This window comes from Podarcis melisellensis (genome assembly GCF_964234715.1).
Source record: "Podarcis melisellensis genome assembly, chromosome: 6".
Lineage (NCBI taxonomy): Eukaryota > Metazoa > Chordata > Lepidosauria > Squamata > Lacertidae > Podarcis > Podarcis melisellensis.
The window spans coordinates 14,614,542-14,637,713 of record NC_138538.1 but is presented as its reverse complement, the minus strand read 5'-3'; the positions used below and the strand labels follow the sequence as shown (position 1 = coordinate 14,637,713).

Genomic DNA, 23,172 nt, shown 5'->3' with positions numbered 1-23,172 from the left:
GGTTGTCTGGCTCAGTCCAGCTGAAGACTGACACAAAACCGTCTTTGCAGGACAGGTGTGCGCGCTACCTCATTCTCTCCCCCCCCCCAACCGCGCGCCAAAATATCTAGGAGAAGGCGGGAAAGACCGTTGGTTTTGCGCGCGAGTCTCTCCGCTTCAGGAACGCCACGAGAAAAAGATCAGCAGAGAGGGGCGAGCAACGAATAGCTTCCCTTTTAGACCCCCCCCCGCCTCTTTTCTTTGCCTTCCATTTAGTGCCTTCGCTCCATCTTTTAGCCATGACCTTCCCTGGAGAGACGAACTGGTCCTTGTTCACCTTATTGGACAAACACCGACTTTCACTCAGGGAAGCGGCTGGTGTAACACTTGGAAGCAGGCATGGCCCCTTTGTGGCCAGCCAGAGCTGTGAGATCCCCAGGTAAAGACTCATAGAGTCAGGCAAGATGGAAAGCTGCTTCCACTGCGAGTACCACACAGACGCAGCAATCACCACCTCTCTCTCTGTAAAAAGTGCACCACATTAAACAAAAGAGAAAGAAGGTAGCCAGTGTTGTTGCCCACGTTCTCCTTCGTCCCTCAAAAGAGCCCACAGAGCAGACACTGGTAAAACAGTAACATGTGGTGCTTGCATATGCAAACAGTTCACTCCATCAATGTGAGAGACATCCATTGAATGGCCATTTCACAAAGGATTGGGAAAGAGATTTCTGATCTGTCATCACCTAATATGAAACTCATGCTCTGAAATGAGGGGCAACTACTTAGCTCAGTCTGTGGCAAAACTACCCCAGCTACTAGCATGCAACTAGCTTTACTGTCTGGAAACTGCAGTTTATCTGTAGTACTTTTATGCTGTTTTGCAACAAAGTATTTGGAGAGCAAACATGTTTTTGTTTCACAGTCCTGTGATCCCAAAGAAGGTTGTAATTGAAACATGTTGGACCTAACCACTTGCATTTTTATACACTTAATGTTTCCTCTTTTCTAGTTCCAACAGTTGGGAGATATTAGAGTGGAGGATCTTTCCCTCCATAGTACATTGAAATAATGAATGCTTGACTCTTCAGCTTAGTCCCAGTGGCAGCACCTACCCCACTGCCAGACGTAACATGAATAAAAGACAACATTATTACCACAGACCTGCTTCTAAACTGTTATATTTTGAGAATATGAAGTTGCTTTGGATATTTGGCATTACAAAGCTGAAAGTAAGCCCTGCCTACTGGTAAAAGACAGAGAGCTGCTGGGTTTTGTTTTGCCTGTTTGAGTATTATTGCAACTTGTTGCAAACCACCTGGAAGATTATTCCATTGAAAAGCAGGATATCCATTTTCTAAACAAATTAATTGGTGAATATTGGTCTTTCTAGCCCACAATTATCTCCTCCCCTGTGGAACCCTCCTCAAGATAACTAGCGTAACAAGCTCATATTGCAAATAAAATTACAATAATAATGATAAATTAATTAATGAAATACAACCATCTAAGCTGGTGTCCATAATCTTGTGGAAGCATATTTGAAGGTTTAACTATGCGCTGTGTATAGAAGTACTTCCTTTTGTCCATCCTGCATAGCAAGAAACATCTTTTTATCCACTTTTCTTGCACCATGCATAATTTTACATAGCTTGAATTCCCCCCCTTACCTGCCTTTTTTCTAAACTAAAAAACCCCAGAAATCTTCCCTCACAGGGGAGTCCACAACTGTGGAACTGTTCAAGAACCACACATGATCTGTGCAGCCTGGGATGTGACCGGACAACTCTACCGGCAAAAGTCTGAGACTGGGAAAAATATACCTCCTAAGCCCACAGTCTAATAGACCATGGCTGAATTGAGAGTGGAAACAGGAACATCTAGACTGCTCACATTCTTTCACATTAATTTCATCTATATATGTAGCAAGCAACCTGGAATCACAGACTGATTTTCTAAGCTCTGAACCTATACATATTTAGTAGAATGTTCTTCTTGGGGGGTTTTCACCCAAAAGTCAATTGCAGGATACGTTATAATAACCATATTCCACACACACACACACATACACAAATAAAATAGTGTGCTTCTGATGCTGTATGCATTTATCATAGTAATCCACTGGATATATTTAGCATAAGAAATTTGGCATTTTAATATCTTTGTCTTAAGCAACATATGGTTTTCCAAATTTAATTTAAAATAATTCTAATCTACGTGCATACTGTTCACTTAACACACACGCTATAGGATTAAATCTGTAACTTGGTTTGTTTGTTTTATTCCTGTTGTGAAATAATGATTTAAGTGCATTTCTATTTGTGCTGCCAAAAGAAAAAAGAAAGAAAAAATAATGTTCATGCTGTGACTTGTTAGAAATGAGCTGACAGGCTTTATCCTCATGTGATACATCTGCAGTGCCTTGCTGTTCCCAGCTTAGATTTCTCTGTAATTAATGCCGAGAGCTTTTTAAGTTGGCATGTTTGGCCAGTAATGTATCTTTTTCTTCTTAAAGGTTACTTCATCTTTAAGAAGTGGGAGCTAAAATTAAAGAAAGAACATATGTGATTTGTTCCAATGAGCATGCCATTCAAATCCTTCTCTTTCTCCTTTAAAGTACTCTCAACTTATGTTGGCCCCAAACAGCAGACAATAAGCCTGAATGTGAAACCTGGATCTACCATTTGGCACTGCTCACTAACCCACACATTTTTAAAGATGAAACAAAAACCTATCTGGCTAAATTATCTGCCTTATACAGAACTATGATAAAATTCAATGCACATGGGTCATAAAAGATCATTGTAGCAACTGCAGAAACTGAAGGTATCAGAAGTAATTTGGTAAAAAGTTACCAAGTTCCAGCTGGAACAAGAATCACTGTTTAACTTTAAGAATTGGTGCATGAATTTGTTTCTTCTTCTTCTTCTTCTTCTTCTTCTTCCTCCTCCTCCTCCTCCTCCTCTCTTTCCTTTTGTGTTCTGTCTTTAAGATTTTCAATCTGCTTGCATGATTGCCTTATTTTAATTGATTGCAAATAAGCCACTGGAATGGTGCATAAATGTGCTAAAGAAATAATAATACAATAATAAAAAGTACCAGTAGGAAACATAGCAAATGAGCAGTGCTGATGACCCTTGTCTGTTGAATAAATGGAATCATCAAATAATCTTATTCTGAAACTTTTCAACCTGGCACATTAACCATTTTTTAGAGAAAATATATCTGAAAGCTGAGGATTGTGTTGGCCTATATTAATCCTTTCCTTCTTATTTTGATAAATGCTAGTTTTCTAACAAAACAAAAACATTTCCAGTTTCCTCCTTTGTAAGATTATGAGTAATATACAATCATCTTCAAAAAGCACTTAATAGTGTACTTCCTTAATAGAGACAAAGCATATTATGAGTGTCTGAGGTTCACTGTGATATATATCATCAATGTGCTCCCATTTAAGAAAAGGACCACATTCTTATCCACAACTGAATGTGATCATCCAGAGTTAGAAGTTTATGGTCAGGATCCAAAGAACCACACAAGTATTTCTGTATGCCAAAAGGAACTTTGGACTTGTGTTCTTTGAACTTCAGCCAAACTCCCTTCTACCCCACCACCTCCACTCTCATGAAAAATCATTTTTTGAAACTGAGGAGAGTCTCTAAAGTGGTTTGTGATATGTAATGGGTGTGTACTTTCAAGTAAAAAATAATAATCACTTAGCTAAAGGAAGTTATTGTGAGGGCCTAATGTAGGGTGTTTTGGGTCCCCCCCCCCAGATCTCTGCTTATATATCTTGGGCTATGGATACAAGTTGTAGGTAGAGTTTTAACAAATTCATACAGCATCTATGAACTGGCAGCTCTGTATAACATACACAGCTTTACAGCTGGAGAGCAAAGGAACTGATAAAATTAAGCAAAAATGTCCTTTTGTTTATAGGAGGTTCTGCACAATCTGCTATTTTGGTATATGGGGAACAACATTACAGTACAGTACTACTGTTCTTAGTTCAGTTCATTGCACACTTTATCTCCCCCCGCCACACACACAATGTTGTTATCCTGCCAAAACCTACATATAATTAAAAACCACAGGCACTCATTCAAAGTGTCAGATCAAAAGGTTAATGTGCTATGGTAGAGAGGAAGTACTTATATTATACCCTTGAACATTTTTTGAAGTTTACAGCATTTGAAAACATGTTAAGTCAAACCCTAGCCAAAGTTAATATTACATCATTTGATTTAAAACATTAATCATAGTTTTAAACCAGTTGATCCAAATGTTTGCCTGCTTGAAAAGAAATATCATGAGAAGCGGTAGGCAGTGTACTTTCTAATGCTTGAAGTGTACACACATGAAATAGCAAATTAAGATTTCTAGGGGTACTGAAAGAAAAAAAAGTACAGTAAAATGTTTCTTGCAGCTTCATAAATCTAACATACTTAAGGCAGTTATGCATGTCAACATTTTATTGTAGACTTTGGAACTGGTATAGATGCAGTCTTTAATTCTATGTCATAACTTGTTTCAGCACTGATGTTCTTAGAGCAATTGAAAATGTTATTGAAGATGTTATCACAAGTCTATCCAGAAATGAAGCACCCGTTCTCATATTAAATAACAGATCTAACTGGGGAAATATACAGTAGGTATATTTTACCGTGTGTGTGTGTGTAACAAATGTTGTTTGTTTGTTTGTGTATAACATTATATACTATCATCTTAATCACACCAGGTATTAAGGTGGTGTACTGCATAAAACAAATACAAAAACATTTACAACTTTTATTATTGCCTCTTCATGTTTCATGAAGCCCTGTGCCATGGTACAATGTTTTCCTGAAAAGAAATCTTCAACAAAATTGTACACTTATTCTTACAATCTGCTGTGTGTTGTTTTAAGTCAGTGCATGAACTGACAATCTGGCTAAAGGTCACCATGGCTTCAGTGAAAATCACAAATGCTACAGAGTTTGTAAAAAAAAAAGTCCCAAGAATAGGTCCCGACTGTGGAGAATAATACAAGTTTTGAAGCAGTACATTAGAATCTTAGCAGACATTGAGCAATAAATTAATTAACTGTCTATACCTCTCAGTGGACTTGGGTAATATGGCACCCTGTGCAAGGTCAGAATTTATTTGGAATATAAATGCCATCAATCAATGGAATCAGGATCTGTTAGTGATGTTTTTGAATAGCTAATTACATATTTATAGCTGGTTTACAAGGATATCCCAAATAACAACAATTCCAGACCAATTCATCTCAAGTTTTACGTATATTGCATTGAGACACTTGGGAAATTAACTTGCAGCTGACTTAAATGTGTTGTACTGTGATTAGTTATTTAATAGCAAACATGCACTGTATGCAGAAGGCTCCAAGGTTTGACTCTCCCAACAGGTTTTGCTTAGGAACCTTACACAGTAAACCAAAATAACTTCCTATGTAATAATTGTGTTGCTTAATCACAACATTCCACAGCTGAAATTGCAGATATGATTGTGAAGAAAGCATATTCGAAATATGACTTGTCTCAAATGTAGCCCATTTGGACTTTTTATATGCTAATTTAAACCATGAGATTAGATTGTGTGCAACTGGTCTAAAATTAGATCTATGTTTCGTATGGAAATACTTTCAGATATAACCTATGTAGATCTTACCTGCTTTATTTAGATGTCACTTTAGCTATTTTTCAAGAGGTAGAGCAAAATAAGAATGGAAATAGTCTGCAGAGAAAAGTCAGTTTTTTTCTGGAACTTAGGCTTTTCTGTAGCTTTACAGTGCAGTGTCTGCTGCCACCTTAAGGACATAAAAAGCAGTGCATTTAAAAAGTGAAAATGCAGTCATGCCACATTTGCACAATGAAACCAATATAACCTATAATACCATTCCAAATTTCATTGTGATTATACCTATCAATAATATGTTAATTATGAATGTTATTCATCAATGCTAAACACATACCATGGCATATCAGATTTAGTAAATATACTACAATATTCAGGATGGCAAATAAACATTGTGACCAAATCTCAAGTACATTATGTTGAAATAAATTATTTATTAGTCACATTTATATGCTGTTGTTCCTCCTAGGATCTCAGGGCAGTTTACATGACTCTAGATTTTATTTATTCTAATTCCTTACCTAGATCTGACAATATGTCGGTTTAATTTAACCACGTGCAGTGCATTTATATAATTACAAGCAGGGAGTGCATGAGAATTTTTAGAAACCAAACAATATTGTGATTTTTAAATGGATTATTGAATTTTGTGGTTTTTGACTTATCACACCAAAAACAGGTGAAGTTACTCCAAAGTCACATTTTAGGCCACTAATTTGATTCAAAGTGACAAAGATACCCTTCCGCTCAGGAACCCTCTTCCCAATTTGGTCAAGAGACAGTCAAACCTATGCCAAAAAACAGGCAAAGTCATGTCAAAATGAGATTTCAGTCTACCACCATCAATTAAGCACTCCACTCTGGGAACTCTCATGCTGAGTTTCATGATGGTATCTTGAGTGTTGGCCTAACCTATCCTTGCAAAAAACAGGCATAGTCACACCAAAGTTAAGTTTTGGTCCACCATCTTGATTCAAAATGGCCCCTGGCACCAAAATGTCAATGTAGATCCTGCCCATCCGTATCTCAGGAACTTTCATGCCAAGCTTGGTGTCAATATATTCAGAGGCAAGTTTAATCTATGACCAAAATCTGGGAAAGTCACACCAAAGTCAAGTTTTGATTCATCATTTTGATTCAAATGGCACCCAATGTCAAACAGCAAGAAAGTCTGCCACCCCACCCTAGAAATCCTCTTGCTGAGTTTGGGGACAGTATTTTGGAAGATGTACACACATAGAAAACAAATGATAAACAGAGAGACAAACCATTTTCTAAATTATAGAGTTGATTACACTCTTCCAAATCCATCTTTCTTTGAGATAGCATTTGACTTTTGCTTATCTGCATTCATGAACCAATCCTCTTTTGTGTTAAACTTTACATGATAACACCAATTTTGAAAAGTAACATACAGCTGAACTGGTTTACACATCCACAGGTTTACAGATTCTGTAGGGTTGCAGATGACATCTACCGGTAATTGTACTACAAGGAAAATAAGAAGTGACTGTCCCAAATCAGCACCAAAATTTGGTAAGTTTAAGAAACTGAGCAACATACTAATTTATTTTATTTTAATGTAATATTCTGAAGTACAAAAAACATGTCTTTACATCTACCTATCATCTATCTATCTTCAGTTTCAATATTATCAGTCAATCAGTGATGCTAAAACGACTTTCTCTGTACAGTATTGGGGTCACCAACTGGGAGCACATTTGAATCAGCAAGCCCTTCAGTGCCACTGAGGGGACTCCAACACAGCAAAAACTTTGAAACAAAGATCCCTCTCTGGGCTCAGAGGGAGAAGACTGCTTGTAACATCTGTAAATAGTGTGTTTATGTATAGTAGTGTATGTTGGCTTTGGCCTCGTAAAGATAACTCAGCTAAATGGGTTTTCTGCGGTGAACTTAACCACTTGACTGAGCTTCCACAGCAAATATGTCCAACAATCCCAACAGATTCTTCTTTCAGATATCCCTTTTTGTAATGTGCTGGAACAGTAGACACAAATATAATATTAACTAAAACACCTTTCCTTTACTGTAAAACTATACTGTATGTCCTTTGCTCAATCCAACATGAACAGAGTATTGGACTACAGAAGTCCTGTTCACCCTCAAGATTTGGATTTGAAAAAGAGGATACTTGTAATTACAGCAAAGTACATTTTTCTAACCTTGCAGAAACTTCGTTGATTAGTATATATACACTGAACGGTATAATACATTTTAAAATTCAGCTAAGAGTACACTAATCTTTATTCAGAAACACTCAGATGGCTGGTAATATTTACTAGCTATTATTTTATATTTCAGCTCTATTTCTTAAAATATTATCTATTATCTACAAGATGGTACAGACAAACATTTATGCAACAAAAAGGTAATAATAATTTTGTATGTAACTGCAAAATCGAAATAACCATTTAAAATTTAAAATGTCATATAACAGATTTGGCACACTATGTATAGGTGAAGTATTGTTATGATGCAAGCACTGAGCTCAGGTTGAATGTTTTCAGTGAGCAGCACTCAGCTGTTGCTTCAGCAACAATCAACCATAGACAGGGTCTTATATAAGAGCAGGATTTTCAATTGTAAACTCCACCTTTCCTGAAAAGTGCCTCTTCAGTTAAAGGGGCTTGGCTCACACCAGTGTCTTGACAGAGCAGGGTAGCCTCTGGTTGTACTGGAGCTTCTGGAATTGAGTCCTCTGAGTCAGAGGACAACAATTCAACACCTTTGGGTTCAAGTAGCACAATTACCATAGGCTCATCTTGTGGATGTGCTTTAGGATTGGCCCTGCATCCAGTTCTCCTTCACACTTAAGTCTTAGATCTCATTTCCTGAAGAAGGAGAATCTGATCTCAGGGTTACTATTTTATTTATTTATTACATGTCTAGACCACCCTTCATTCAAGGATCATGTGGCAGTTTACAATATAAAAACATAAAAATGCACAACATAGTCACAAACAAAAACAATACCTCCCCCCACCCTGCCACACACAGTTTAAAATGACAAAGATTGTTTAATTAGCCAAGGGTGTGGGAAAAGATGAATGTTTTTGCCTGATGCCTAAATATATGTAATGAAGTATTTCAAACTTTTTAAATCTTTTAGAGCAAACAACTCAGAAACTACTTAATAGGCATGTATAAGCACTGTGTCTGGACAGTGAAAAGTCATAGCCCTTGTCATTTAATTTTGTCATGGACCTTGAAATGTTGATTTAAAGGTTTCCTAATTTCCCAGCATATGCTATATTTTTCCATGTATAAGACAATGTTTTTTTGCTGAGGTTTTTTGGTCAAACATTGGTGGTCGTTGTCTTATACATGGATGGTGAATGCCAGAAAATGCTCGTGGGGCTGACACTTGCCTGTTGCAACACTTTCCCCTCAGGGAGGGAGCTGGAGGAGGAGGAGCACCTTGTGGTCCCGATCCACAGGTCAGTCATAGTGGGGACTCTGTGCCCAGGCCACCAGCATCTCCCCGGGTGCGCCTCCTCACCAGTTCCCCCCTGTTGCAGTGCCAGATTCGCGTGACTGCAAAAAGTGCAGCTGACTTGCAACTGCTGAACACCCCAAGGTGGCTGCTTTCAGCTTGGCCAGAAAGATCCCACCTCATGGACGACTGGCAAGGCAGCCCTGAGGCAGCTCAGTAGCCCGATCCCTTACTGCAGGGCAGACTGGGTGTCCTGTTTGGACACCCCGATGCTGGTGGATCATGCTCTGCTGTTAAAATATTGTTTTCTTAATTTTGGGTTAAAAAAATTTGGGCTCATCTTGTACATGGGGGCGTCTTATACATAGAAAGTACTTATTTGGGCCAAGGCTATGATTGTTGGGTTGATATCAGTTTAGGGAGACAGGTGGTAGAAGACATGATACTATGCATGGTATTTAAGTATGGTACTTAGACTATATTCCCTATGTAACTTCAATGTATGGCACTATTATTATTTCATTTATTTTTGAATAACAATATTTTGTATCTTGACAGAGATATATTTTACACTGATACAGCACATTTTGGTAACCAAAGAGTGGTGGACGACATTACCAATGACATTTCCTGTATGCTCAAGATCCCAAGAAGGAGTCTGCATATTGTTAAGTATCAAAAAAGTTTTATTACATGATCTGTAAAAATGTATCACATTTGGAAAAGTACAGCAAATTATTATCATTTGAAGCTGTAGAAGGCACAAATAGGCCAAGAAAGTTATTGCACTGACTATTTCTAGCTGACGATGCCAATAAGGAGAGAAATAAGAAAGCTTGGTACATTGCTACAATCAAAAAATGCTTAATACCTCACCAATTAGTGTCTCAGCTCTGTTAGGAAAATTCCTAGGGCTCCTTCCTTGAAGTAGACTGCCAAAAGCCTCTAAGGAAAGAGGACTCAGGTACACAAGGTAGGGTCAACAGAGAATTATTAATCATTAAGACAGCGCTGAATGGTCAGCCACGAGGCTATTGCCACAAGCATGATCTGACAACAGTACATGCTCTCAGGCTCTTCTTATATACTCTTTTTCTATCAGGTAAATACATGAAATCCTCTTGCCCGTATCATTTATGCAACATTATTGGCTAAAGCAATGTGTGAACAGCTTGTGGATACTCTACCTGCCCTTCCAATTGGACATACCATATTTGGAGTTGTTTTCCACTTAGAAACTCCCGTTATCTTATTAAGGTGTCATCCTCAATCATTCCTTTTCAGCAGGTTTTGGCTTGCATATTCTGTTACCTTTCCCTCCCAAACGTGTCCTTGGCAGTTCTCCTTGTTTGGGCTAACTCCTTACCATTACATTCCAATATGTTTTCCTCCTCTTATCTGGCCAACTATTCGTGTCCTGTTAAAGAACATAGTTGCAAGGTTCTTGCTGCTTACGTCACTGCTTTGGACAGGCAGTTCTGACTCTAAGCATAGTCAGCAATTTTGATTTTAAATACTTCTATAATATTCATATCATTATACATGCTCTATACAGTGGTACCTCGGGTTACATACGCTTCAGGTTACATATGCTTCAGGTTACACACTCCGCTCACCCAGAAATAGTGCTTCAGGTTAAGAAATTTGCTTCAGGATGAGAACAGAAATCGGGCTCCGGCGGCACAGTGGCCGCAGGAGGCCCCATTAGCTAAAGTGGTGCTTCAGTTTAAGAACAGTTTCAGGTTAAGAACAGACCTCCGGAACGAATTAAGTACTTAACCCGAGGTACCACTGTATATCTAACACTGTACACATATTTCTGACAGCTCAAGGCCCTCAGATTGTGAGCATCCCAGATTTTTATAAGGAACAGAATTTGTAGTAGCTTCATTTATTCTTATTTACTTTTCTCTTATGCAACTTTCATTGCTTTCTCATTGAACTGTTTAACTTCTCTGAAGCAAACACAGCATGACATCAGCATTCTTTGAATATTTGACAATGTCTGCTCTGTAATTATTCCTAGATCTAGTGATTCAAGAGTTACTTGTTCAATCATCTAATCACAGAAGTCATAGCTAACAAAAAATTATAATGTCTTTACGAAACTCACATTTGAGATGGTATTACAGCTTCTAAATTTTTCTCCAGCTTTCATTTTAGTCCCCAACCTGTTCTACCTACCATCAGTGGCATAGCGTGGGGGGTGCGGGGGGGGGACGGCCGCACCGGGCACAACATCTGGGGGTTAGGGTTAGGGGGCGCAAATCCATGGGTTAGGGGGCACAAATTACTTGCCTTGCCCCGGGTGCTGACAACCCATGCTACGCCACTGCCTACCATTCTCATCAGTGCAATGGTAGCTGCAAGACACAGAAGAGGAAAGTGAGGTCTTTCCCTCTGTCTGGTGGCAGCACTCCTATAGGCTGCCAAGAAGACAGGGTGGTCTCTCTCCACTCACCCCCCTTGCCATACTTTCCTTTCTATGCTTAACATGTTGACATTGCAGTGGCCCTTGAAAAAAACTACATGGGCTGCTTCGGTGTCAGAAAATACTGTAGACAGTGAGTGCCACTGCAACAATGGGCAGGAAGAAACCTTTCTCTTCCCACTTTGTGTTGTAGTGCCAGCCCTGTAAGTGAGATGGCAGGATTTTGGAAACCAGTTGTCAAAAGGGACTTTGAAAGTGAATGGAGTTCTACAGTAAGCAACTTATTTCCAAAATCAGATTGAGCCCAAAAACAGACAAGCTAATTCACATTTTTTCCTCCTACAGCTGTCCACCAGCAAAGGTTGCATTGCTGGTAATCTAAGTTATGTTGAAGAAGATGGTACAAAAGTGAATTGTAGCTGCAGTACAACAGTATGTATTACTAATTCCTTAGAATAATAGAATCATAGAATTTGTAGTGTTGGAAGGGAATAGTTTTGGTTAATTAATTTACATATTATATAAATAAATATGCAATTGAGGTTTTGCAGTTGAGCAAATAAAGGAGGTGATTTCAAATATTTGCAAAAGATAAATGATTGCTCAATGCATTTTGTATATTATAATATTTCCTCAAGTATTCTTTCTCAGGAGTCTTAATATAGTATCCATATTTTAGTTTGCAATTGATGTTTGACTACAACTTAAGCAGTAGAGACTGTCTAAGAAAATGTTGGAGCAGTGTAAGAAAAGGGGTTAAAACCAATTGTTCCTTAGCTATTGCTTTTCTTAGAACCATAACAGAATGCCTGTCCAAATCCATAAAATATTCAAAGATGTTGCAACGTGTTAATAGTAAACATATAAAATCTCAACACTTCATAAACCAATGTATGCTTTGAAGATGTTCTACTCTATATGTATAGATCAAGATCTTTTGGGAGAGAGAAATTAAATGATGACATTTTAATAAAGTTAATAACATTTATTCTAAATCCTTTTAAATTCCTGATGTCTTTTGAAAACATCCAGTATATATTAAAATACTATCAAATTATAAGGCCATGTTCAGATATAACACTAAACCTTGATTTCAGATATAATACTAAACCCATATAAAGAAATGAGATTCGAAGCATTCCATCATGGCTAGAATCAAACTACTTTACTGTAGAATCCAAGTCTAGTAGGGGATCATTTGCACAAGCCATAGTTGCCCACAGACCACAATAAGAAGCCATTGGCAAATGATTGTTTGACAGGTTCAAATGAAATAGCAAACTATGATTTGCCAGAAATCAGGAACAGAAGCTTCTCCTCACCTTACACACAAAGGAGGAAAGCATATGCCCAGGGCACATGACTCTGGCAATACATGGTTCACATAGTTCAGAGGTTACTAAAACGTGGATTAACACTGGCCACATTCACACATAACACTAAGCCAAACTGTGGCTTAGTGCAAATGAGCTGGCTTCCATAGAGGAGATTGCCCCTGCTTTGCTCCTCTCCAGGCTTCATAGCTCAGTGCAGCAACTGAACTGTAGCTCATGCTTAAGGTCTCTCTTTCCCCACAGTCTCAGGTCTGGATGACACATTAAGTCATACCTTGCTTAGCTGCCATCCTCTCTAGGAGCTGGTATGCTTGCACAGTCCCCACAATCCATACTTTATACAGTATTGTGACATGTGAACAGGGTCATGGACACAGAGTCAATGTTGAAATTTCCTTTTACTAAAGCTGTTACCTTTGACTAGAATACACTATTTATTTCTACAGTGGTACCTTGATTGTTGAACGGCTTGGTGCCTGAACAAATTGGTTCCCAAACGCCGCTAACCTGGAAGGGAGTGTTCCGGTTTGCAAATGTTTTTCGGAAGCCAAACGTCCTCCGTGGCTTCCAATTGTGTACAGGAAGCTCTTGCAGCCAATCGGAAGCCACACCTTGGTTTTCAAATGGTTCCGGGAGTCAAACAGACTCCCGGAACAAATTAAGTTTGACAACCAAGGTACCACTGTATTAATGAAACATTTCAAAAATATTTAACAATACATATCAACAACAAACCATATATAATTTTTTTCATTCACAAAAACACAGTTCATCCAGAGTGGGCTTTTTCAGAAGTTCAATCACTGCCTTTTTCAAGAAGTCCAGGACCACTTCCTCCCACAAAAATGCATTGGCCACACCATGGATCCACCCAGCCATACACAGTGGAGATGCTTTAATAAGTCAAGTGGTGCAAGATAGGAGGTAATACATTACTTAAAAATAAGCTTCTCACTCAGAGAACCACATGCATTCAGTTCCCTAGTGCACACAATCTGCCCCATTCATTCCAATGGAGAAAAAATAACTATATGAGCAATGTAAGACATATTTCCTTTTCTAGGACTAAATATAAGGTTCCTTCAAGATTAATATTTCTCAGGGTATCCTTATATTTTAGTATGTCCAGATGTTCTATCTTGAACACCTGCAATGATATAATGGTTAAACAGTAAGGCCACATACTTCAGCTTACATTATATAGGTGTTTATGCCAATTTCTCGCCTCCCCCATCTCCTTCCCTGTTTCTTTCTCCATATGTTTGCCATATTGAGACAAATTCCAATATGAGATATGAAATGTTAACAACCTTTTCCATAACTCTGGAACTCATATCTCACTTGAGTTGAATAATAGCTGAAAGGCAATAAAACAAATGGAAAATACAGCAGTTTAAAGTGTCTGTAAACATCTGTCATCAGGATGTTTAACGTTTGCCCTTTCTAGTGGCCATATGCAAATTTCAGCATAAAAGAAAGTTATTATTTGGGATATGTGTTTTGGGCACATTGATTTCATGGTTAGAGTGTCAAACATGGACCTGGGAGACCAGGGTTTGAACCCCCAGTTGGCCACAAAGCTCGCTGGGTGACCTTGGGCTTGGGCTACTCACTGTCTTCCCTCAGTCTAATCTACCTCACAGGGATGCTTTGAGAATTACATGAGAAGGGGGAGAATCATGTCCGCTACCTTGAATTCTTTGGAGAAGAATAGTGGGATATAAATGCAATATGGGGTGTTAATGGTGGGGTAAAACCTCTGATGGGGGAGACATTATGCGCCTTCTGGAGCAGTTTGTCCACCTTTGGTCCCACCCTGCAGTCAGATCTCACCTGTGGCACCTGGAAGCTCTCATCATGCAACAGTGCCCACACCCCAGGAATAGCTTCAACTAACCAGCTAAACCAGGTGAGGGTAGCTGATGTGTCTCAAACACTCAGTGAGGTAGGGATTTCCCCTGCATATGAAGATGGACTGGTAGATTGAGTGGACAAAACCAATAGTGGGTCGCGAAGGTCAAGAAGGTTGTTTTTGCACGTACAGTATTCATCAATACACATGGAGTCTATAAAGCAATCAATTATTAATGTAGAAAACTATATTGGAAATTAACAATTAAGGCCTTTAGACAATTTATTCCTGTTTCTGTTTATCTAATTATTAAATTGCATATCTTTATTTTTGGTACTTTGCCTTTTGTTGTTTTAGGTAGCTGTACCATCTAATGTAGAAGGAATGAGAAGTATCCTTTAAAGAAAACATCTATCTGTAGACTGGGGGACGGTTTTTCTTCTAAAGAGAGACAAAGACTAATATAAAATTTGTACTTCTTTTTCTCTTTAAAATATTGGCTCTGATACTAAGTTATTTACTACAGTATTCAACACTTAATTGTATGGCACAATGGAATCCCATCAATATTTGTGGCCTTAATTTTATAGATTTGATCACAGAAGCAAAATTTATTCTAATTGTTGAAAAAGATGCAACTTTTCAGAGACTGCTGGATGACAATTTCTGCAGTAAAATGTCCCCATGCATAATAATTACGGTATGTAGCTAACATTTTGTAACTCTGGAACTTATTTGACTGGTAGTGGAATGATTTCTCAATATATATTCAAAACATCGATAATTATATAAACTCTACTTAGCCATTATTTCCTTAGGGAAAAGGTGTGCCGGATGTCAACACAAGGCTTCTAGTCAGAAAGTTATGGGATACATGCCATGTGCCTATCTTTGCTCTCATGGATGGTGATCCACATGGTAAGTGTGAGAAATGGAAATGAAGATAGTCCTCCTCACCATATAATTTATAAAGATAGAGTTGTCTAAGAGCAGAATAAGACTTTATGATAGAAACAGTTCTCTCGGTCTCATGGCTCCCTTGTCAAGTGATGCTGGGAACCCTTGCAGGAGAAAATTGGAATGAGATACTTAACATTTTCCCACCCAGCAACCCATCATCCCTCCCAAGCTTTCTTCTGAAAACAAAAATGAACATAGCTGCAGAAGTGGGCAGAGCTGGCAGCCTTCCAAGTGCCCCCTACCTGACATTTGCATGATTTCTACAAAAGCAGAGTTAGGAACTCTGCCCTACTGAAAAAATTGGGAAGGCAATTTATCTATTAATAATTCATAGCACTATTTTGGTATACAAAGATTTACAATTAAGATACATTTCTAATTCATACATTGACTTTCACCTTTCAAAAAATGCAACCATGTATTCAAAAGACCAATGGTGGCTCAATCCAAAATCCTATCCGACATGCTGGGGAGGGGAGTTTAGATGAAGTGGAGGTACGGTATATTTCTGCCCAGCCCAGAAGTGCTCCACCAGTGAACTAATGCTATTGCCCCAACCAAAAGTGCAGTGGGGCATTCTATGAACCAGATCTGCCCCCCAGTAGGTATAACTCAATTTACTTTTCATATCATCTTTATATTAGGTATTGAAATAATGTGTATCTACAAGTATGGTTCTGTGGTAAGTTTTTTACAACTTTAAATTCAAAATTCTGTTGCACCATTTCTAGCTAAAATGTGATATGTGAAAACTATTGCAGGTTTATTTAAGCAGGACTAATACGTTATGTCTTATTTTGTTCTATGTTGTTTCTGGATCAAAATCTTATTATCTTTTGGAACTGCAGTTGATAGAAAATGTCAACTCAGTGTGTAGCAACTGTGAAAAGGATGACACCCATGTTAGGAATTACAAAAGAAAGAATTGAAAATGAAATTGTAAAGTTCTGATGCAAATTTATGTTGTAACCACATTTAGACTATTTTGTATAGTTCTGTTCACCCTATCTACAAAAATACATGGCAGAAGTAAAAATGGTGCAGAGTGGGGCAACCTAAATTATCAGGAGTTATAACTCATTCTCATGAGGCTCCTGTAGGGCCCTTAACCTTGGGATGGCACTTCCCCCTAGAACATATAGGCAATGTGAGTCTTCATTGCTTCTCCATTGGAAGGGCTGCCCTGCACTCCTAGACTGATCCTGCCTAGTAAACTAAAGTTGAATTGGGTTTACAGTGTAAGCCTAGCTATGTCTACTCAGAAGTAAGTTCTACTGAATTCAGTGAGACTTACTTCCAGGTAAGTGGGCTTTTGAATGCAGCCAAGTGCATAGATGGAAAGGGTCCTGAGGGGCTTAGTTTATGAAGAATAGATCCACAGCAATCAGTGCCAGAATCTGAAGGCAGTAGGTCAGGATCAGTGCCAGGATCTGGAGGGGGTAAGATGCCTTCAGCCAGCCTGCCCAACGTGGATCTCCCTTTTTGTTCTCCCTTCTTGTTCCCAGCATACCTTGCTAAAAATACTCTTTTATCGTCACCTCATACCCAGTTACCCTAGCAACCGTCCAACCCCCAGTCTCTGTTCACACCTCAGGACAGGAGGGAAGGACAGTTCTCTTACATTGCCAATGGCCCTCAGTGGCCCTGTATTGCTTCTTAATATCCTTGACTTAGCCAGGTCTCTTTCCCCCCCTTTTTTTCCTTTTCTTTTCTTTTCTTTTTTTAACGTGAAATTGTTCTTTTTTTATAATAATATTTATTAGGCATTTCCAATTATAACAATATAAAAAACAAAGCATCCCAATTTAGAATCTTATTTTCCATATCATCTTTCCAAGACTTCCCCTCCCCTCCCCCTCTTGCATTCCAATTCTTACAAATAAGTTCAGCAATTTCTTATCCCAAATTTTAGACTTATTGTCATTATCCCAATTTTAAAAATATTTGCCCACCTCCTAAAATCGACTTAGTCCCTTCCACGCATTCTCCCCTTTAATATACATAATAGATTAAAATATAATAAGATAAGATGTAATTTTACAACCTTTGGATTCCAAATTTCCCTCCCCCTTTCCCCGGTTGCGTCCCCAATATTTCTCGAATCTGATGTCTTCCTGGAGCTCCCACATTTTTTTTAAACCATAGTCCTTTACCAGTCATTTTTAATTTTATATATCCAATCTTGGAAGGAGTCTATCTCAAAAAGGCCCATTTTTTCCATCCAGACTTTTATATACTTGGGAGTGAAAACTCCAATTTTACTTCTTTATACTTTTTCAAGTCTAGATGTTCCAAATGCTCCCGCTTCCAACTTTGTCCAGTTGTTAATTGTTCTTGTTGTTCTTGTTGATCTGTCTCCTCTTTTTCCCCTCCTTTTCTTTTCCTATTTTCCTGCACAGATGTTCCAATTCAAAGAGTCTCTAAATTCCTCTGCAAAGGCTCTGTTATTCAGGAACCAAACATGATGCCAAGTCCCTTCCATTCTTCAATAGATAAGTCTATTGTCTGCTTTGCATGTATGAGCCTCTGTAGCCAAAATAGTATTCCATTTCTGCAGTTTCCCAGGAGATAAAGAGTTCTGTTCAAATTCAATGCTGACAACTTGTAATATCCCTCAGCTCCTCTAGGTGGATTGCAATAACTCAGTTCCCTTCCAGATCACAACCAGCAATCATAGTAACTTAGTATTCCTTGTTTTAAACATTCTAAATCCAAATTATAACAAATGTAACCGGTAAAGTCCTTGCAACAAAGTTCTTTTTTGTTCTTCTGCTTTGACAGCTCTTTGACAGCTGTCAAAACCTCTCCTTGTCTTCTCCGGGCGCTCTAACTAAAACGCTCCCAGGTTCCGTGGGGGGGTTGCTTTTTGATTCACTTCCACTATTCTCCTCCAGCACAGTCTTATAATTTTCCATCGCGAAATTTAATAACTTTTTCAAAATAGGGTTGCGCTCGATCTTAGATGTTAAGTCCTTTGCTTTAGCTCCTCTACAACAGGGGGGGGGGCTGACTTCCTTTTTACGCCCTCCCCGCTCGTTCCAAATTTTTTATAAATTTTGTCCTTTTTAATCCAAGTTCCAATTACTCACGGGTTATACTTTGAGTCCGAATTTCCAATGGAAGAAGTCAGCGCTCTCCGTCGAATGGCATGCGGCTTCGCTCGGCAGGGGAAGCGGAGTACTCAAAGCACCACCCCCCCCTGCCACCCGCTCCGTAGCCTTTAAAAAGGCTCCTTCGCGGGTCGGGGGGGCTTAAAAGGTGCCAGCCGAGTCACCATGTCCATGGGTTTCAGCGCCCATGGTTTTTGAGGGTCCCCGCGTCGCCGGCGCGGGAGGACCCAACCCCTGCCGAGCAGGCTCCCTCCGGAGCTCGGAGGGAGTCCGCCATTCGGCGATGGCGCCAACCCGGAAGTTCCTTTTCTTTTCTTTGCATAGGCTAGCCCAGGAATTCTTCTGCAGTTTGTATTTCTCCCTTCACATCCAAAATAATTAAAATCCCACCCTTTATTAATTTCTAGGGTTTAGGAGGATCCCCAAACCTATAACATAGTATACCTGCATCTCTACCAAAATGAGCATGGGTTGTGAACATTTAGATGGAGATTCCTCATCCTGAACTGATGTGACTAGAAAGCAGGATTCTGGTTTTTAATAGAAGGACTGAAACTAATATAAAACTAGTTATCTCAATAGAAAGAGACTATAATTTACCCATTGTCTATCCCACTACCACCAGTATCTTTTGTCAGATAAACTTCCAAGCTGAATTTTATTTTTTTTTAGAAAAAGTATTTTAATTTAATTTTCTCCATAGAACCCCAATAATAAAATAGAACTTAATGAGACAAACACATAAAAATCAAAACAAGTCATGGCATGGGATGCTCCTTTCACAAGAATAAATAATAAAGCTTATCTAGATATTTGCAACAAGATACAGACAGGTAAGTGGAGAGTACTGTCATAAGAACTGAGAAAATGAGAAGTGTTTTTTTCAAATTCCAGTCTATGTCATTTGAAGCCCATCGCCTCACAGTTCCTGCTATAAGATGGCTTGGCCTTCTTCCATCTGATTTTGACCGGTTAGTTACTTTTCTAAGAACTTTAATTTTGCTCATTCTTTCACAAAAATGAAACCAAAAACAATACATTTACTTTAAATCCCACAAAACTGGGAAACTTCTGTTGGATTATTCTGTATAAAATACACATGGACAGCTACAGGGTAAGAGGGAGGGTTTTTCAATCAGTGCCCCACTCCTTTTATTTCAGTGTGTAATTCATGGAAATAATATTTTTAAACAAGTGTGAAAAATAAAGATACAGTAGTCATATTCACCTGTCTGCCTTTCAGACTGAGTATACCCAAGACTGCATTGATTCCTTTGACTAAACAAGATCAAAGTAAACTGGACAGTTTGAATACAAGACCTTATATTGCTTATCAATCAGCATGGAAAAAAGAAGTATGTACATTTTTTTACTATTTATTGTTTTTTGAAATTCTTGAACTCATTTTCCCTCTTACTCTACACAGAAATAATATGTTACCTTAATTAGAATAACAGAATTATGTGTTTCTAACTGAGGTAACGTATTCTTTCTGTGTAGAGTAGGAGGAAAATTCATACATCATCCCAAACAACAGTTTAATAGCATGATGTTTGAATGAGGAAGCCATGGTTTGCAATCAACTACCAAACTCAAATCAGAACTAGGTTTCCAAATTATTGCTTGGATCCAAGCAACTGGGAGGAGAAATCTATTCCACAAACTCATGTGTAACAGCTAGCATAGGGGTGAGGTAACTTTTCTGGTTTAGTAGGCCAGACTGGCCTTACCCCAACAGGCCAAATTTGAAAGGTGGGTGGGACATCTCATATATCGATAAGCTGTCAGTATGACACCAGATTATTGACAGGTGTGTTATCTCACTCACCTATCAAAATCCCTTGTACATTTCCCAAGCGCCCCACAGTCAGCTGGCTGTCAGGCAACTGGAAATTACTATGCAAGGGCTTTCAACTATTAGAACACTTTTGAAACAAAGTTCATGTTTTCTGCTAGCTTTGCGTAATCTACCAACTGACACAACCCATGGCTCTGCCTCCAGACAATGCACTATTGAGACAGGAGTGAGTGTATTAATGTGAATGCTAAGAGAATGGAAAAGCAAAGCAGACTAACAGATCACAGGTATAGATTGGATTTTTAAAAAGCTTTATTGGTTATATACAGCACAAAAGTTGGTTTATCCATCACAGACAGTTTATCTTTAAGATCACTTTCATTTGTGTATTGAATAAAGAGCTACTGTATTGCATAATATTTGTCCAGTCATGCTTGTCCTTTTATCACTTTTAAGTTATTAGTTATTTTCTCAGCAATAGCCAGTCCTTTCAAGGCCTTCCAGGTTTATATAGGTAGAATAAATCCTTGGTATTTAAATCACTATTTAGGCCTTATAAAAGGGACAATAAACATGCTGCATATTTGTAAAGCCTGTCCATGTTTTTTTGTGATCTTGGAGTTCAGCTACCACAACTACACTGAAGTCATATGTGCCTGTGAGCCAAAGCCACATAAAAATACAGTTCACTAACAAATGCATGATTTATTAAGCACATTGCCCACCTGTCCTCCCACTGACTGTAATTGTAATGAAAGACAGTTTATTATTAATTATACCACCAAATAAACTACAAACAGGAAACAAGAAAAGACCACATTACAGAACTTAATATATCTGACTACCTTGATTCATATAGTAAGCTGCTTTATTTGTTGCAGTGCAAGCTTTTGATTTTACTGCAGCAGTAGCAGCTGATGATAGGATTGAGTTATAAATTGCCATGCATAATGTAGAAAAAGGAAATTACTACAAGTAAAACGAGATCAAGACCATAATCTAACACAAACATAACCATTCTTAAGTCAATCAAAATCAATGGTTTCAGAACACTTACACAGTACATATTCAATTGTGGCCAAAAGCTGCTCTTGTACAATAAAGGTTTATTTTTATACTATGAAATAACTTGAAACTGGAACAAAATTCTTTTGTTTCTGATGTGGCAGTTACTCTTCTAGATCACTGTAAGTGTAATATATACATCATATCAATTTCAATAGAAGCTTAATTTCCAATGCTTTCCTTTACAGCTAGATATTATGGCAACATGCAAAATGAAGGCTGAAATTCAAGCATTGACACATTTTTCATCCGATTATCTTTCCAGAGTGTATTTGCCAAATAAGTTGCAGTTCGGTGGATGGATATGACTATTCAGTCAACTGTTAAAACATTTCATGCATCACTGTAAAAAAGGTTCGTGCAATCCTAATTGAAAAGCTGCAGATTTTTTTTTACAACTTGGGGTGCATTTGTTTTTGCCTTTGGTCTTTTTTAAAAAATTGGAAAGAATGATAATTTCCTTCCATGAATCCACATTATATTGCAGTCACCTAATATGTACTACTTGCAAATTGTTAAAAATAAAAAGTGATTGTTACAGAAAGGCAAAGAGGATATGTTCTAACATTTAATTTAAAACCTTGATTAATTTCTCATAATTCAAGATACAAAACTGCTATTTTTAATGCAAACTATGGAGGAGACTCTTGAGAGTCCCATGGACTGCAAGAATATCAAACCTCTCCATTCTTAAGGAAATCAGCCCTGAGTGCTCACTGGAAGGACAGATTGTGAAGCTGAGGCTCCAATACTTTGGCCACCTCATGAGAAGAGAAGACTCCCTGGAAAAGACCCTGATGTTGGGAAAGATTGAGGGCACAAAGAGAAGGGGACGACAGAGGATGAAATAGTTGGACAGTGTTGTTGAAGCTACCAGCATGAGTTTGACCAAACTGCGAGAGACAATGGAAGACAGGAGTGCCTGGCGTGCTCTGGTCCATGGGGTCACAGAGTCAGACACGACTAAACAACTAAACAACAACAACAACTTGTTGCAAATACTGAAAGATGTGATGTATCATATATTCATTCTTTTATTTCAGCTTACAGACAATTGCAAATTAACCACAAGATAAAAAACTATAAAATGATTATTCTTCATCTTTATAAAATTTCCTAGAAAAATGGAAACATATGCAAACATTCAGTATTTCACAGGCACTTGCAGTAGTATTGAAGCTGCTCAATGCATGGGAGTGCAGTGCCAGAACTTTTCAGAGTAGGAACACCAGGGTAGTTGATGGATCTTCCTTGCTTTGGCATGTGAATGAGGTGACTATGAGGCTTTTAAGTGGGGTTGTGACATAGAAGCCCAGAGCAGCATTCACTAATGTTCAACTGTGCTGCAGTAACATTTGTGCTTGCTGGGGCTACTGGGAGCTGTTAGTCCAAAACATCTGACGGTAGCTAGGTTTGGGAAGTGGTTGGACAGTGTTCTCGAAACTATCAGCATGAGTCTGACCAAACTGCAGGAGGCAGTGGAAGACAGGAGTGCCTGGTGTGCTCTGGTTCATGGGGTCACGAAGAGTCGGACATGATTAAACAAGGTTTGGGA

At 38.4% G+C, this 23,172-nt stretch overlaps 1 protein-coding gene and 1 long non-coding RNA gene across 7 annotated transcripts in view; one reads left to right on the top strand and one right to left on the bottom strand.

The window, feature by feature from the left end:
- Positions 1–108: 108 nt before the first annotated feature.
- SPO11 (SPO11 initiator of meiotic double strand breaks) lies at positions 109–22,169 on the top strand. Of its 6 annotated transcripts, none has more exons than XM_081917135.1 (13): positions 109–418; positions 4,511–4,624; positions 7,055–7,149; positions 7,936–8,002; positions 9,626–9,734; positions 11,844–11,930; positions 15,042–15,075; positions 15,287–15,384; positions 15,503–15,602; positions 16,289–16,326; positions 19,649–19,725; positions 19,998–20,109; positions 21,806–22,169. In XM_081917135.1, the coding sequence occupies exons 1-13, from the start codon at positions 279–281 to the stop codon at positions 21,923–21,925; spliced, it is 1,191 nt and encodes a 396-aa protein (XP_081773261.1). In that variant the 5' UTR covers positions 109–278; the 3' UTR covers positions 21,926–22,169. The 6 variants fall into 6 exon arrangements, with proteins under 6 accessions (XP_081773261.1, XP_081773260.1, XP_081773263.1 ...); XM_081917134.1 differs by having other exon boundaries at positions 15,275–15,384; XM_081917137.1 differs by lacking the exon at positions 21,806–22,169 and adding an exon at positions 20,757–20,860 and having other exon boundaries at positions 15,275–15,384.
- LOC309373290 overlaps positions 20,847–23,172 on the bottom strand; it is a 252,764-nt gene continuing 250,438 nt past the window's right edge. Inside the window, exon 2 of the long non-coding RNA XR_014169948.1 lies at positions 20,847–21,415. This is a non-coding gene — a long non-coding RNA (uncharacterized lncRNA). The remainder of the gene's footprint in view (positions 21,416–23,172) is intronic.

What these genes read in the sequence shown, in the direction of transcription:
- SPO11 (XM_081917134.1), top strand. Translation starts at nt 279, where the DNA reads ATGACCTTCCCTGGAGAGACGAACTGGTCCTTGTTCACCTTATTGGAC. An exon ending in ATTGTAGCTGCAGTACAACA is followed by an intron (nt 11,931 to 15,041) that starts GTATGTATTACT and finishes TTGTTGTTTTAG; the next exon opens with GTAGCTGTACCATCTAATGT. An exon ending in CCCCATGCATAATAATTACG is followed by an intron (nt 15,385 to 15,502) that starts GTATGTAGCTAA and finishes TTATTTCCTTAG; the next exon opens with GGAAAAGGTGTGCCGGATGT.